Source organism: Lonchura striata, chromosome 3, assembly GCF_050655825.1.
Source record: "Lonchura striata isolate lonStrDom1 chromosome 3, ASM5065582v1, whole genome shotgun sequence".
NCBI lineage: Eukaryota > Metazoa > Chordata > Aves > Passeriformes > Estrildidae > Lonchura > Lonchura striata.
Window position 1 is genome coordinate 110740590 of NC_140705.1, and position 16981 is coordinate 110757570.

At 37.0% G+C, this 16981-nt stretch overlaps 1 protein-coding gene across 7 annotated transcripts in view; it reads left to right on the forward strand.

Annotated features, from left to right (window-relative positions):
• Positions 1-16981, forward strand: part of MACROD2 (mono-ADP ribosylhydrolase 2) — an 845784-nt gene that overhangs the window by 174524 nt on the left and 654279 nt on the right. For 4 of the 7 annotated variants that reach the window (XM_021527839.4, XM_021527840.4, XM_021527838.4 and 1 more), the window contains exon 4: positions 9192-9221. The exons of 2 other annotated variants lie outside the window; for them this stretch is intronic. In XM_021527839.4, coding sequence (XP_021383514.2) covers positions 9192-9221 — 30 coding nt within the window. Of the gene's footprint in view, positions 1-729; positions 842-9191; positions 9222-16981 lie in introns of those variants that run through there. One more of the 7 variants, XM_085577220.1, reaches the window with a different exon arrangement.

Sequence of the window (16981 nt, forward strand, 5' to 3'; positions counted from 1 at the left end):
CTGTATTTTACCGTAATGCATTATTTCTGGTTTGACTGAAATGCTGAGGTTATTAAGTTCCACTTTACCTTACAAAGGAATACATGACTCTTGTTATACAAATATTTAGCCCTATAGAAACAGTTTGGGCCTATGTTTGAAAACAACACCCCCACGACTTTAAAATACATAACCAGATCCTCTGTTTCTTCTGTAATGTGGCTCCCACAGACCACAGTGGGAGCTGCTTTTAATTTCAGGCTATATAAAGAAAGGTTCATTAGGGAGGTGATGCAACACCCATCATGTGCAGAGCATGTTACACTCACCCAGTTGGACACATTTTAAAGTCAACTTCAGTGCTTTGCAGGCTCTTCAGCTCCTACAAGTCTGCGCTAGTTGCTTGCAGGAGCTTGTAATTCATTGTCAAAATCTTCCTTCCAGGCTGCTCTTGCAAAAACAGTGCAATAACAGCTTGCCTTCCTCTAACTTGGAGGCAGAAGTTGCAAGTGAAGTCTTGTCTGTGTAGCTGAAAAATCCCAAACCAATACCAAACCAAAACACCAGGGCTGTTTCTGTTTTGTAGGACATCAGGTGTGCCTTTTTTCTTGTTTTTCTTTTAAACTGAATTGTTCATGAGTGTTAATACCCTAAAAAAAAAAAAAAAAAAAAAAAAAAAAAAAAAAGGTGGTGTGGACATGTGCTACTTTAACTTGAAAATACACCCACTGCAGCTGCAGCCATGAGTATCCTTGCTTGGCTTGCCTGTGAGTAAAACAGGAGCAGTGTGGGATGTGCCTGCACCACAGGGAAAATCTTCCTGCTGGTTGCCCCATGGAAAAATGGCAGGACAAGTCCCCAGGTAACTTCTTTCCAGCAGTGGTCTTTGATTTCATAACAAATTAGGGTTTTTAAAATAGATTTGAAGCCTGAATGTTAAATAATGTTTCAGAACTGAAATATGTTAGTTTTTTTTGCCTTTTGTTTTAATCTTCAGAGGGTACATGTTGCTTAAATACAGTTTTTTGCAGTCTGACATTTTCCTTGGAGAAGTTAAATATTAGGCAGTTTTTTTGTAGCAAAATATTGAAATGAAACCTAGTTTCATTTATATATAGCTACACCATAAGTACCATAGCTATGTTTTAAAAATAGAAGAAAAAGGTCATAAGATACAGGTAGACTGGTAGGTTCAGAGCTGGCTGTAATTTTGAAAAGACAAAGGCAACAAAGGCTTGAAGAACTTCACTCTGATTTTTTTCCTGTTTTCCAGATAACATATTCTAGTTCCTTTGGGATACTAGAAAGATGCGTGAATTTTATACATTTCACTAATTATTTTGCAACAATTACTACCAAAACTGTTTTTCTAATTGTGCTAGTAGAACCTTGGACCACGTCTTACTTTATTTTGCATAAGCTTTTTTGATAATGATTCTACTTAAATGGATTAATTATATACTGCAACACTTTGATTCCCTTTAATGTTGCATTTACAAACCACACAAATGGCCTAAACTGTGTAATGAAGAATGGGTTTTAGTAGACCTGAATATTTTTGTCCTCATTATTCTGCACTGAAGGAAGTTCCTGTTGCTTTACATTTCAGCTCAGCTAGGTTGTTAAATACCTTAATGATCTAGAAGGCAACTTTTAAGTGACTGAGCAAATCACAAACTGATGCACAAAATAGATCAAATCTTAATTAATCTCTTTCCCTTTATCATCTTATAGTTTGTGGCAATTTATTACCCCGTGTTTTAGAGTGAAATTGTTGTTCCTGGTTTGTGCTTTTCTGATGTTTCCCAAAATGAGAGGAATGGGGAAAACGAGCATGACTTCTGCAGAGGGGCACACACAAAACATGACCATGGATCTTTCTGTGCTGACCAGCCACTCTTAGCCTTTTCTGATTTCTTCCCTGCAAACTGCAGGTTCTGATTCAGCAAGTCTGTCATCTTCTCCCTCCCAAGGATGACATCAGCCTCATCAAACAGGTTCTTCTAACTGTCCTTCTTGAGGTACTGGCAGGAAACCTTCTTCTTCATCACTTTCTTGCTTCTCTTTTGAAATAAATGGTCCTGTCTAGCTCAAATTAATACCAGTGAATGGGTATAAGAAGTATGAGTTTCATTGGTAGGAAAGTGTGAACTGCTGTTTTTGCAAAAAATTCACCTGGAAGTGCTTTGTGAAGTTGTGTTTGGGACCATTCTTAAAAACCAAGTTAATTTGGTTTTTGGGATATTCTTTTAAGTTACTTTTTTTTTTTTGTGGTTGTCTGACTTCTCTACCAATAAGCAATTTTGGTGGAGCCCTCAGGCTACTGCAAAGTTTAGGCTTCTTTTAAAGCTGCAGCCTAAACTTCAGTCCATATGGAAGTTTATACAGCAGCATTTAGGAAGTACTCTGGGCCAAACACCTTCTCTCATGGATTTTTCTCAGGATGTGTTAGTCAACTTCAATTTCTGTTAATTTTCTTCCACCCTGCATTAAGGCAATTACTGTATTTCACAGTATGGTAAAAAACCTGTCATTCAGCTCCCTCTGCTTTGAAGTTATGCCTCCAATTAGGCCAAGTTGAAGATGTTATCCTGATAGCAGTGTGCTCATTTCTGTCCCATGCTGCTGTCTGCTGCCTTACCTGCATTGAGTCTTTGGTGCATTTGGTGGCTTTTTTTTTTTTTTTTGCTCTTCATATCAGATTTCAGAGATACTTTGCATATGAATGATTAGGCTTAATTGATATAATATATAACTTTAAAAAATAACCGTCTTGCACAAATGTATATCATGTATTGAGTTGGTAATGTATTAGAAAAGAAAAATAACTGAGACTTTATGACAGTTATTGTTTCTTTATTGAATTCACAATGTTGTGAAGGCAATTTCCTTGACAGGATCAACTCCAGAGTACTTACTAGTATGCTGATTATTTTTCCCCTTTAATCTACCCCTGACATACCTTTTACAAGCTTGAAATCAGAGACAATGACTGGTGTATTTGCAAAGATAGCAAACCTAAGTTTAAAAAAATCTGTTCTCTGTACAGAATTTGTGAGTGGGGAAGAGAATATCACAGCTTGTGACAAGTGAGCCACAAAACCATTTTATTGGTTCCAAATACAAAACCTGTGCTTCTAATTGCACAAAGCTCTCCATTAGTTTTTTTTTTTTTCTTTAACTTATACTGTGCAGTTTTATATATCTAATAAAAGGTAAGACATGGAAAACTCAGTTCCTTCTGTAGTATCCCACATCATCTGTTTTGCTAAAACAAAGATGATGGAAACTTCATGAGCTGAATTGTTTGGTCATGCCTCTAGGGATCTTGACTTTTTAGAAAGAGAGCTTGAAGTTGGTACTTCCTATTTTGAATAAAATGAGACTGTGTAAATATTGGTGTCTATTTGCTGAGTGGTTTTATGGGGAGAAAAGGAGATTTTCTAGGAATGAAGCTGAAGTCTTTTGAGTGTGTATTGAGAGTATGATGTGCTCTTGATCACACATTAAAAGTAAGCAAACCTGGGGAGGAGCAATTTGTTTGTAGAAGTCTTCCGTAAATTGTTCCACCTGTATTCTGGAGCTGTTTCTGGGGTATGGTTGCATAAGTGTTTTAAGCTAATCTTATTTGGTCACTTAAATGTTTTAAGTCAATCTTATTTGGCCACTTAGGCCATTTAGGCCTAGTGGCTTTCTAATTTCCAGTCATCTCTGCTTTGCATCAATAGCCACTGACATAAGTTTGCCAATCTGTCCCTTTCTGTTGTTATAATGTTATTTTACCTCTCCTGACTGCTGTGGCTTTATATGCAGGGGAGCATTTTAAACAGAGTGGTGACTGTGTTTTATTTACTATACCTGCTGCAAAATGACTTTGTGATCTTTAAGCCTGAAGCTTTTTACTTTAAGGCACCAAAATACATCTCTTGCTAAAAATGTTTGGATGTACAAGGTGCAGCTGTTATCTCACTCCTCTTTGTTCTCTCTGGTTTCTTGAGAGAAGATGAAACGAAATTCAGTGATAGGTAAGGATGTCTCACAAAACATGTAGAAGAAATGTAGCTTCCCATTCCATAAATTACTGTTACTCTGCTCACCAGCTGCCTCTTATGATGTTTTATTGATGAATAAAAATGGTGTCTGAGGCAATAGAATGTCTTGCATCTTACAATACTGCCAGTTATAAAGTTGTCTCCTTGAATAAATTTCACAATTAGAAAGTATTGACAAAAATATTCAATCTTTTTTACATCAAAATAAGCTCAAGCATCTGCTGCCAAAGTCAGACAATATCAACTAATCTTTTAGAGTTATATTTTTATTATACTGACAGATGCATGGCTGCATGACATAGATGTCAATTTAAGTTACTAGTGCCATTAATACTTGACAAAGACATGCTCCCAGAAGAATTTATGTTCTTAAATTGTTGTCAGATGAGTATATGCCAACAAAAAGTAAACAGTTATTCAGCCGTGTTCTTAATGAAGCTAAAAGTGTGTTATCTCCAGAGATATATTAAAAAAAAAATGCTATTCACATCTTTCCTATTCTCTAAATTCCTCAGAACTGACAGCAGAAAAAGTAATTCTGTGCCTGCAATTGCCTCCCATACATATATCCTCCTTCACTTTTTGTATGTTCTGGCTGGCAGCACAGGAAAATTTTCAGTTTCGTTTGAGGTGAACTTCAGCATTCAATTGCCTTCCTCAAAATTTCAAATAACCTTACTTTTTGGTAAGAATGTTGTTCTAAAGAGAACAGTGAGGAAATCACACCAGAGTTTCTGATCTGCTTATTCAGTCAAAAAACTGTTGGAAAGTGATACAACATAACTCTTTAAGAAGGCTGAGATTTAAAACACTGATGTCCAGTTCTTATTTGTCAAATGTGCTGGTATATTCATTATTAAAATTTGTACATTTTAGAAACCTGAGCTTTCATTGTCAGTATGCCATCATGAGCAACTAAGCTTACTTTAAATTCTTTCCTTCCATGTTTTTTATTTTCTTTACTTCTTTCCCTTCTCTCCCCACACTAGTATTTTGGAAAGATTTTTTTTTCTGAAAGCAAGAATTGAATTCTCAAGGTACAGCAGACTAGTGTTCACAGGGTTTCTTTAGCAGGACTTTCTGGTGCTTTTAAAAAGCATATTTATCTAGTCCATTGAGGTTTTAAGTAACTTGAAATACTGAATTTCGGGTTGAATCTGGGGCTGTAAACATCTAAATAAGGGCTAAATCATTATCCTTAGTGATTAGCTACTGTTTTTTCATTTAAATTATTTTTTTAGAGTGGATTTTTTCTTAGGGATGAGGCTGAACTTCATAGAAACAATTTTTCTGCTAATGGCTGTAATGTCTCTATTAAAAAGTAAACCAGACCTAAAGGACTGAAAGCCATCTTAACACTTCTAGATGTATTTCTGTTCCCTGTACTGAGACAGTCTGTGAAGATGAGATCTGTCTCTCAGAATGCAGCATTCAAGTCTCCTTTTAAAGTAGTGGTGATGCACAGTATCTCTAGAGCTGTAATTTGCGTCACCATTAAGCCACTATTTAAAGGATACCACAGGAACTGGTCCCCAGATATGGTGCTTTTTTTTTTACTTTTTTTTTTTTTTTTAAATTGAAGCCTATGTTACTGGTGTAGGCAAAAATATTTAAAATCAGATGAACTCTCACCTCTGCTGCCTCTTTAGGGCCATTGGCAATGATGTTTTGGATGGGGCTCTATCAATGTGTGTTGTTTTTCAGTCTGTCACGGCAGACTGTAGTCTGCTGGATGCCTGACCACTCTGTATGTATTAAAATAATATTTCAAATTTCTACTGTGAGTACATTTTCAGAGTTAATGCCCAGGAATCTATTGTGGACTCTAGTTTTTAAGGAGGCAATTTCAGAGAGGTTGGGCAGGTCATTTTGATAGGGTGATATGGGGAATGAAATGAGGTGCAGGAAGTCTTTACTCACGTTTCTTTGGAGCCCCTCTTACTCTTGTTTGCTTTCTTTTATTGTTCTTTGCCTTGGTAACTTGGTAGCAATTCAGTCTTCCTGTTTCCTCCCACCCCAAGTCTCCTGTGACTTGAGAATCTCGTACAGCTCTGGAAAAGAGAAATAAGAACACGGGGTTAGCCAAGATGGATTTACAATCTACAATCATAAAATCATACAATCATAGAGTGGTTTGACTTGGAAGGGACCTTAAAAATCATCCCATTCCAGCTGTCCTGCTGTGGGCAGATATTCTGGGGTGACACCTCCCACTTGATCAGGTTGCTCAGAGCCCTGTCCAGTCCAGCCAGGAACCTTGCCAGGGATGGGACATCCACAGCTTCTCAGGCACATGGTGAAAGGTGTTCTACTAAGACTGGGCATGCCCTGAGTGGAGAGGACTTGCAGTGGTGTAACCTGTGGGGCAATTTGGACTCTGAAGTTTGGAGGTTGAAAGCTTCCTGGGACCTTCTGCTGGTTGCTCATACAACTACCCATAGTTGAACCTCTACAGCAGGAGCAGCTTCCAGAAGGCTTTCCAAGCCTTGATGGTTTGGAAGCATTGATGGATAAAATGCAGCTGCAGATAAACAGAGGGACTGAGAGGAGAGGCCATGCTTGCTCCAAAAAATGCGATGTGATTGGAGCCATGGGGCTGTGCTGACCTCTGTGTGGGAGAAGATTCATTAGGTGCTAAGTGATGAGTTACTTCTGTAGTGGTAATTTTTTCCCAAAAATGGAAAGAGATGCATGTTTTATTGAACCTTTCAGGAAGAGTCTGAAAAATCTGAAAATAAAAGTTCTTGCTTTTTTACACATTATCTTTCTAGAAAAAAAAAGCTGTAAATATAAATCAGTCTTGTTCTTTCCTGGAATCACAGGGAGATTATTTGATTTTCCTTCTATTATGAAAGCAAAATTTAAAAATGAAGAGTCCCTGTGAATTATTATTGCATTTTCAATAGCTGTAGTAGATGCATTGCAGCCAAAAACCTATTTGAACTGTTTGTACTGTTTCTATAGAGAAGTGTGTGGTGCTGACTTATATTATATGTTATTAAGAAATTTTTGGAAAATATTGGAAAGATGAACATTGTTAGGAAGACTTAATGAGAGAAGCATAATTCTCTGAGAAGCCATTGAATGAGTGTTTGCAATGGGGATGTTGGCTGGGTATCCAAAAAACTTTTTTAGCAGTGGAAACTTTGGAAACAGGTTTTAGCTGTGTGTCTCAAGTCTCTCAAACACAATAACTGAAATCCTAGAATGTGACTCATGTAAGGATTAGAATAGTTCAATTGTAGGTGTATTCTACAGTGCCAAAAAATAAGCTGGAATATCAGGCAGTAGATGACACTTTGTTCCTTTTAGTTTCTTCTGATAAGACCTCTCCTGATTTCTATAGCAGATAAGTACTTTTTACTGCAGGGAAAGTGATGTTACCTGTTAGAGGAGGTCTTCAGAAGCAGCTGTAGAAATATGTGAGGCTGGTTTTATTTGTTTCTTTGTTTAATAGTGAATTTCAGTCAGGGCAAGAATTAGGTAAATATAGCAAAGCTGACGTTTTTTCAGCATATCTGCACACATTTATTTTTACCATCATTATTTGTCAAAAGCAATATATACATGAGAGTATTTGTTCTCTGCTAGCACTTTAGAGAGGATAGGCAAGAGATGTTCATACTTACGGACAATTTTGTTGTTGTTTTTTTAAGTTTTCCATTCTGTGCCTGTTTCTCCAACCTTTCTCTGTCTCCAATCAAGCACTTCTTTAAAAATGGCTGCAAGTGACTTTGTTTCAGAAAAAAAGGATTTCTTTTGTCCCATTTTCCTTCATCTGATATTCCAGGGTACTAGAACCAGATTTGGATGCAGAAAAGGCATGAGAACATCTCTCTAGGTCTTGGTTTTAATGATTCTTCATTGACAGTAGGACAACTAATCCTAGGATGAGTAACTAGCTAAGTTAATTTGTTCACTTTGATTTAATATGGTCAGCTATGCTGGATATAAAACTGCATTTTATTTCTTTAAAGAACATTGCATTTTGACTAATACAGAAGTACTTGAGTAATGTAGAGGTACTTTTGTTACATGCATCTTGCCTGTGATGGAAACTCTGGCTTTCTGATGAAGGGAGTTTTACTGAAGTGTCAAGGAAAACTGTCTGCAAATGTTTGAGTTAAAAATGGATGTTAAGTCCAATGTGTTTGTAGAATATCTGATAAAAAAGAAAATAAAGATAATTGTCAGTTTTATGTAAAAGTCTCAAGAAAATGATGAAAAAAACCCAACAGCAGGGAATTTGCTGTTTACAAACTTTTATTGAAGAGACAGGAAAATGACATAAACAATAACATATTAAAACAATACCTAATTTATTCTGTGTATCTTGCTATATACCTTTGTCCTGGAGCAGGACATGATTTGAGGTGTCTGTTCTTTACTCATCAGAAATACCTGTGTGTCTCCTTTATGCCCATACTTTGTTTTAAATATATTCTGATACAACAAGGATTTGTTTCCCACACATCTAAAGGGCAGGTTTAGAAGCTTAGGCATTCCTTGTTTCTGCCTAGGCACTGGAAGGAAAATATTTGGCATGACTCCAGTTGTGCTAGATTAATTTGAAGGACCATCTTGTATCACCATGCTCTGAAAATTGCTTTTCATAAGCGATTTATCAAGTTCTGGCCTGGGTACTTGGATGGTTACAGTGCTGAGTCAATTAAGCCTGCTGAGGGAAATCCCAGCTCAATTGCACAAACCTTTTGATATCAATGGAGCCAGGATTTCTCATCATCATCCCCAAAGGTCCCATGGCATAGAAAACAAGGAAACATAATCAGAAGTTGAATCAAAGTGTATTTAAGTTTCTCTACAATGAAAATTTTAAATTAATTTGGTAATCACAGAGGAATATGATTTATAGAATTATAAATGCAGGATTGTAATTTCATAACCTATTCAGTGAATTAGCTTTAGTAATTTTATTATTATTTTATTTATTAGCCTGCATTTTCAAAGATACTGCAAAGGTAAAGATTGTGATTGCAATTTACAATAAGTGATTGTTTTTGCATTAAGTGTTTTCGGGTAAGGGAAGAGTGACAAAGTTACTGAAACAATGGCCAATCTCTTATGAAACATCTTCTATTTTGGTTCTGTGCATATTTAGGAAACTCAATGCTAATAATTCCCTTTTTGATTTTCTTACAGCTAATTCCAGCCTTCTTGGAGGTGGAGGAGGTGAGTCTTTGCATAATGCTTAATTCACTCTTAAACAAACATGAAATATATGCTGGACCAATGCAGAGAGGTTAGTTGGTTATGAAAGAATATAAATTCAAAAGTTGGAAATATACATTTTTTAGATGGAAAAATTCACCAAAGTCCATAATTATTCCTATCATCACAAGGTAAGGTTTGCAACTGCTGCTGAATTTGGTTTCAACTCTGGGTCAAAGTAGGGGCTGAGATGTATATGAGGCTAACTAAAACATAAAGGAACTGCTGAACTGCCCTATGGTGTGTTGTTTTTAAGTATTTAGGCTTTGTAATTTACCCCAGGGGAACCTCAAATGTATGATTAATAAACAATTTTAACACAAATGTGAAAATATTAAAATACAGTAAAATGTAATTTTAGTAAATGAAAGTGGCTTTATCTTTGTACTTTTTTTTTTTAATATTGTTATGGTTTAAACTTGATTGCTTACCTTACTCTGCTTGCCAGAATAGTCAAGTAGATTTCAATATAAAACTTTGGTGCAAGTCAGAGATGCTACTAAAGTGTCTACTGCTAAGGCAGGGATGCTCAAGTATGTATCATTGTATTACTTCCAAATACATGGATGTTTTTTTATTTTAGTAGATTGATGCTATTTTAATTTTGGTATTTCTGTAGTACTGTGGCCATATAATCTATATGAGTGGTAACAATGTAGGAAAAATGAACTCATAAAGAGCTTAATCTCAGTTTCAGTGACTTCCCCTGCCACCCAGAGGGAAGTTGAGAGCTCAGTTCTGGAAATTTCACAGCGCAGGCGTGGTACAGGCAGCAACTAATGCTCCATCCTGATGGGAGTTAAAAGAACTCTATGATCAGAGATTACATATGCAAGGGTAAAGGAAAGGGCTCTGTAAAAAGGAGATCTCTGTTGCTTGTGAGGCTGCAGGCTAAGTCCTCAAAACTTTTGTTTTAACTGAACAGGCAGCTCTTATTTTGGACTATAAAAAGGTGCTGGACAACCAAATAATCTAAATAAAACCATTCATGTTCTTCAGCTGTGTGTCTGGACATTAAAGTACAGGGCAGCCTTACCTGTTAATCCTGTTGGATTAATATGTTTCTTTTGATTTGAGTTAGTTGTTTGCAGTATACCAAATTTTTCTTTGTTTAAAAGATAATCCTTTAGGAGGTAATCCTTTGCTAGCTGTTCCTGTTTCTGCAGAGCTGTTCCTGTACCTCCTCTCCAGCACTTGCTCCCAGCTGGTAACATCGAAAAAAAAAAAATATAAATCAATGCAAATGTTCAAATTCTAATCAGGTTCCCAGGGCACTGCTGCTGCTGAAAGGATTTGGCTATTAACTTTCCGTGTTATTTATTCAGCTGGACTGTACTTCAGAAGTTGATGTCTGTTCAGTGTGGCCCTTGATAATGTGGCTTTCCCTCTGCAGCAGATGGGATGAGCCTGTGCTGTGGGTCAAATTAGGATTTTCCTTGCATTTTATGTGTTAAAAGTGGCAATTAAAATTATGTTCTCTCCCTTCATGGCAGGCTGAGATGATGGCAGCCCAAGGTGCTGCTGCCCTTTCTCCCCTCCCTCCTTCCCTCCCTCCCTGACATCCTTTGGGATTTTAATTGCCATTTTAAAAGATCAGTGCCTTGAGGGTTATGGGGAAGCTGCTGTGGGAGGTTGGCTTTTGGGCATGCAGTGGGTTTCTCCAGGCATGAGCTGCTGCAGCCCCCATGGCCAGAACCCCATCCCACATCCTTTGATCTCTGGTGGAAGGATAACAATGCTTAACATTAACAATAACTCTTGTTGTGGTACAGGAAAAATACCAAATCTGACAGATTTATGGCTTAGAGGGTGGCTGCTTATGGCTGAGGGGCTACATATGTGGAGGTGCCATCAGCCACCCATGGGTAGGGCAGCTGATGTCCTCAGAGCACACTTGCTTGGGGTTTCCAAATTTTCTGAATAAAAATCCTGATAGTTTCATCGCTAAAATATTCTGGATTTTGGACAGATGCCAGAGGGTGTATGTTTTGAGAAGGGAAAAGTGTGTGTGGTCTGCAGGCCAGATCCTACTCAGGGGTACCCAAAATGGAGGCAGACCTGCCAGCCACTCACCTGCCACAGGCAGGTGGAGCCTGGAGCCCCTGGCTTTTGGAAACATGGCTTGGTGCTCTCCACAGGCATTTTTCTGTAGAAGGAATTTTCTGATTCCCAGTGGAATGGTTGTGGATTTTAAATTCTGGGTGCATTTTTTCTTTTATCTAGAAGAAAGTGATGGTAGCACTCTGCGTGAAATACTGATAGTGAATTATTAAAACTTTATTATATACGTAAACACCAAAGCCTTCTTTTGATTGCAAATGCTGAATATTTATGATAATGCATAATACCAGTGTAGTTTCTCCAATAATGGGATTCAGATCTCCTTGGTAGTGCTCGTTAATTTAATCTCTCTGTCACTGCTGGAGGTATGAATACATGTCTTAGTTTTACAGATAAAGAGAACTGGAAATTTCCGCTTGTCCAAGCTTATGCAACAGGTGGTGTGATTTTGAGCTGCTTTTGAGCTGTTCTGTGTTTGAAATCTTTTCAGGACTAAACACAAATTAATTGGAAATAGTTATTTGCACATCCTGATCAAATATTTGCAAATCACTTTCTCTGGGTGTTAAAACCATTTTCTTGAAGAGATCTGCTAAGAAACCCAAAGGGCAACATTGTGAGTGAACATGGAACATTTGCTTGCAAGTTCAGGGCATGGTGGTTTTGGGTGGCTGCTTATCTTCCATGCAGCACCTCAGAGCCACATCAGGGCATCCCTGTACTTTGATTTCCCAGAGCTGAAGCAATGGTTTGTTCTTGCATTCCCAATTTAAATGCTGTCTGTTCATTTTCATGACCGTTTGGAATGAAGAGATAAAAGCACAAAAGATACCAGAACTGTTTAATCATAAAATCAAGAAACCCACAATGGAGTCTTTAGTTAAATATAGATGTTGAAGGTTTTTTTCGGCTTTTCAAATAACTCTGAAGTTTCCAGGATTTCATTATGAGTTTGGTGAGTGAGCCTTTTTTCTTTTTCATTCTTTACTGTTTTTAATAATTGATTTTTAATTAAGAGGCATACTTCACTTTCAGGTCTAGATTTATCACACATTCAGCATCTCACTGCTAATAACTTGCATGGAGCATTATAACTTATTTGTGCATCATGTATTATTCGTCCCATTATGCTCGAAACTGCAAAAGTGAAAAATTATTAAGAAAATTACCTGCATTTGGAGGAGTGAATAAAAACTTGGTATTTTGAGAAAAAGTAATCTCTTTTAAAAATGTGTCCTGAATTTTGACTTCAGAAATCAAAGTGCCATATTTTGCATGACAGTCTTTTTTCTTTACACTCTTTTACATTAGTGTCAAGGAATTAAAACATATGATTTAATGTGTTTTATTCAAGCAAAGTGAGCAGAAGCTGAGGTTTTTCCTCCCTTATGGCTTTGAGTAGTCTGTGGGGATTTTTTTGGGTATTGTCCTCTGCTGTTCCCACCTAGTATTCAGTTATTTTCATCATGGTTCATTTTTCTTGTACTTGATTTGCTGACTGTAATGATGTTCTTGTTGCATGTTGATTTCTGCATTGCCTTGATTTAGTTGACCTTAAATTGAGGGTACATTTAATTTGGATTTTTTTTTACCTCCGTAAGATTTTGTTGCCTATGCCAGAATTTGGGAAGGAGACATCACCTTTTAATGTGTCCTATTATGATCATAGTTTCTTTCAGCTCTGTACTTAAAACTGGTAACTTTGTCTTTACAAACTCAGAGAGAGGACAGGTTATATTTACAGTCTCTTGGAAGCTTCATTTAGACCCAGTTCAAGTTAGTCGCCCCAGAAGATCTGTCTGCTTTTTTGTGGTAAGAGCCATGTCTCTCTTTTTTTTGGCTGGTGTAACTATTTTTTTCTCTAGGGCTTTTGCAAGCATGAAAAAAAAAAATTCCCATATAGCCATAAGTATTTTAGCATATCTTAAATGTAGACTAGACATACCTGTCTGCCCTGACAAGATACAATTGTAGGCACAGTTTTAAGCAATTCTTATGGCATGGGGAACTTGTGTTCATGGTCACAGCAGGGAGCTGGGTTTCTCTATACTGCATTGCATAGACTCAATTTTGAACTTGGGATTTGCTGCTTTTATGTTATGTTATAATAGTGACAAAAAAAGAGTGTTTTCTCCCGAAAGAAATTACCAGAATGACTTTTATCCTGGAGTCGTGTCCCTTCAAGTGTGTCAACTGCTGTTTGCCAGCCATCCTGTCTATTTTTCAATTAATTGTGAGCTACTGAGCTAAAAAATCCAGTGATTATCCAGTCAGTAGTGTCAGGAAGGAACAGCTGACACAAATATCTTGACATCACTCCCCTTAGCCAGGGATAAATTTTTATTCTCACGGCTGTGTCTTAGGTACATTACTGGCCATGTCCAGCTGTCTTCTGATAGTTAAATCTCTAGCAAAAACAAAACTAAACAAACCAAGCCAAACCCAAAACAAAACAAAAAAAAACCACCAAAAAAACAAGAAAGGAGGTTTTTCACTTTCTTAATAGTAACTTGACATCAGTTTACTGAATGGATATTAATGACACTGAGAAGTGAAAGTTGTACAAGAGAAAATTGGAGGCAGGAATGAGATAAGTTGCAATATATATAATAGCAGAAGAGTTTAAATACCAGACTTGCCCTGCACTTGCCCATTCAAAATGTGTAACAGGAAGAAGACAATCCTGCTTTGTCCTAAACCAGGACTAGATGGTCTCTGTTTTGGATTTCACAGGGCTTGGGTTTGATATTTACATAATTTAAATGCAAGAGAAGCAGGGGTTTAAATCCAAAGTTCAAATTTGTACATGACATGTGCATAACATGAAATCATCCCGTGAGAGGGAGAGGAAAGAGTTTGGGAAAGGAGCACTGACAAGATTCTTTCATCAAGAAAATAAGCATTATTATTTGGTATTTTTTTATGTCAGTCTGTTGGCATGTTCCTGTATCATGTCAAATGCATTTGTCAGATTGGGGTGTGCTCACAACAAATGGCTGCATGGAACAAATGTGCTTCATCTGGGATTTCAGCTACCTTCAAAAGCTGTCAGCTGCTTTGTACACTGCATCGTCATAGGCTAGGTATGTAAATAATGGCTATGAAGGTACAAAGAATTTCCCGGTGAATAATGACCATGAGGAGAACTGATAATTTAAGGCAAATGGCCATTTGCCTTTGTTGCTAATTAATCCCTTTTTGCTAGAAGATTGCTGCTACAATTCTGTAGGGTTGTTAAAGTGTTTTATCTCCTTTTACTATTTGTATGCTGTTCTTTTCCATCTCTGTAAATAGAGTGGGTTTGAGAGGGTTGTATCCACAAGTTCCCCCACTGTGACAGTGCATCAGCCAATTAAAATGTTAATATTTATGTATTTTTTGCTGCAGCTCTGTGATAGTTCCATTGGTAGGCCAGTAGCTCAGGGTAGACTGTAACCCTTTCAATGTGTTGGGTTCAGCCCAAAATCTTGTTATTCATGAGCTTTTTGTTGTATCAGATCAAAGCAAATAGATTTCTCAGCAATTCAACATCTTTTATAGAATTTATTCAAACTTACTATGCAAGAAAAGTATTTCTTTACAGGTCAGTTATTTTTAAAATTTCTTTCTCTCTTTCTTTCTTTATTTCTCTCTCTCTTCCTCCCTTCCTCCCTTCCTCCCTTCCTCCCTTCCTCCCTCCTTGCCTCCTTCCCTCTTTCCTTTCCTTTCCTCCCCTCCCCCCTCCACAGCCTTCTTTCATTTGTGTACACTTTGGGTTTTGCCTTCTGTTATTGGAGTGGAGTTTTAGTTCAGCTTTAAATGAAAATTAGTGGATTTTCTCATTTTGCAATGCATCTAGAGATATGATGAAAGCTCTATAAATAAATAAGCACAGTTTATTTCAAAGGACTCAACATAAACTGCCGTGGCTGTATTTAAAATGTGTGCTCTACTCTTATTTCTTTTCTGTTTTTGTTACAATATGATATATGTTTTGCTATTTGGCTAAATAGGATTCTAGCTTCCTTTTTCCAGTCTTTTTATACAAAGTATGGGTAATAATCATAAACAGGAAGTCTCTGGATTTATTTTAAGTATTTCTCAGTTGTCACCTAATTGTATCCTGCTAATTACTCTTTCAGAGCAGTTAGTTAAAAATAAATAAATAACATTTTGCTATTTATATGAATTGATACAGATATATGATCAGTTTGGGTTTTTCTGATTTGTTTTTTTTTTAATACATGTTCAGCCTGTGACTCTTTAAAGGGGTGCTCCTGTTCCAGCTGGTGATACAGAAACATGACTGGTTTTTTCATGAAAATAATCTAAGATTTAGTCCATCCAGTCATACTCACTGCTATCCTCAGCTTTTTAATGCTGCTGCTGCATTGCCTTAATTGGGCATTAGGAAGTGATGTTTTATATTTCACTCCTCAGTTACTGAGTGCTGAGTCCATAACACTCTGAACTCACACTTAATTGGGGGGTTCTCTTTCTGTCTCAAAAATTGCACTAATTCTCCTCATTTTGTTAATTTTATGATGAGATATTTACAGTGTTATGTACTCACAAGTAAAGCATGAGGATACACACTGTCTGCTCTCTATCTTTACATGACTTTCATATATATATATGTGTGTGTGTGCATGTCACTATAGATGTTTTTTATTTGATCTTGCAATTGCTTCATAAACTCATATTTAGCATGTGTGTGCATAAATACATGCATAAAAATAGAACATTAATTTTTTTAGACTGGGACCTTTAGTTCATGGTCATTGAAAATTTGAGGCACTCTTGATATAAATCCAAGGTGAAAAGGCAGGTGGTTATGTAAGGAATGTATTTCTTTCCTTTTCCTTTTTGTTTCATCTTGGGGGACAGAGCTGCAAATCTGGGAGGAGAGATCACAAACCTTCCCTAAATGACGGCTACCACATGATGAATGAGGCAATTCACTGTCCATTTGTTATGTCAATGCAAAGTGATTTAAAAATGTAAACACTTTTCCCCCATACAGCACATAGATGTATGTGTCACGTGTCTTGAATGCAGAAAACACAATTTTTTCATTTAACAAAGTCATCTTAGGAGCCTTCTGTCAAGGCTCTCTTCCCATAACTGAAGAGGAGGGGCACAGTTGCCAAGGGAAAACAGGCTGGGAGTGCCGGAAGAGATGCACATCTCTGCAGGTTGCAGTAAGAATAAAGTTGACTATTTGAGTATATATATGTACCAGTCTACTGAAGATGTTTTTGAAAATTAAGCCTTTGGTTGGTTTCCTTAATGAAAAATCTGTAAATTGGGACATCTGTCAAAGTTGTTCAATTTCACGCCAAACAATTTTGACAATGTCCCTTTTGCTGAGGTAAGAATGAAGTGAACACGGCAGCAAAGACATGATTTGTTAGGCTCAAACAGTGGGTGGTGATGTTTTTAAATCTGTTTTTCAGAGGTGAAGTCTATGGCTATTTTCCTGGTACTGAGGAGAACCAGGAAAGGAGGTCTTGAATGAGGACTAGGCTACAATAGGAGGAAAATGCAAAATGCAATTTAAAACATTTAATGTTGTTTAATAAGTTTTACAGGGGGGTATTAAAAGAAATAGAAGTTAAATAAAGGAATGATGGAAGTACTTGACTTGTAGATATAGAGGCACTTTTGAATATCAACTGGTT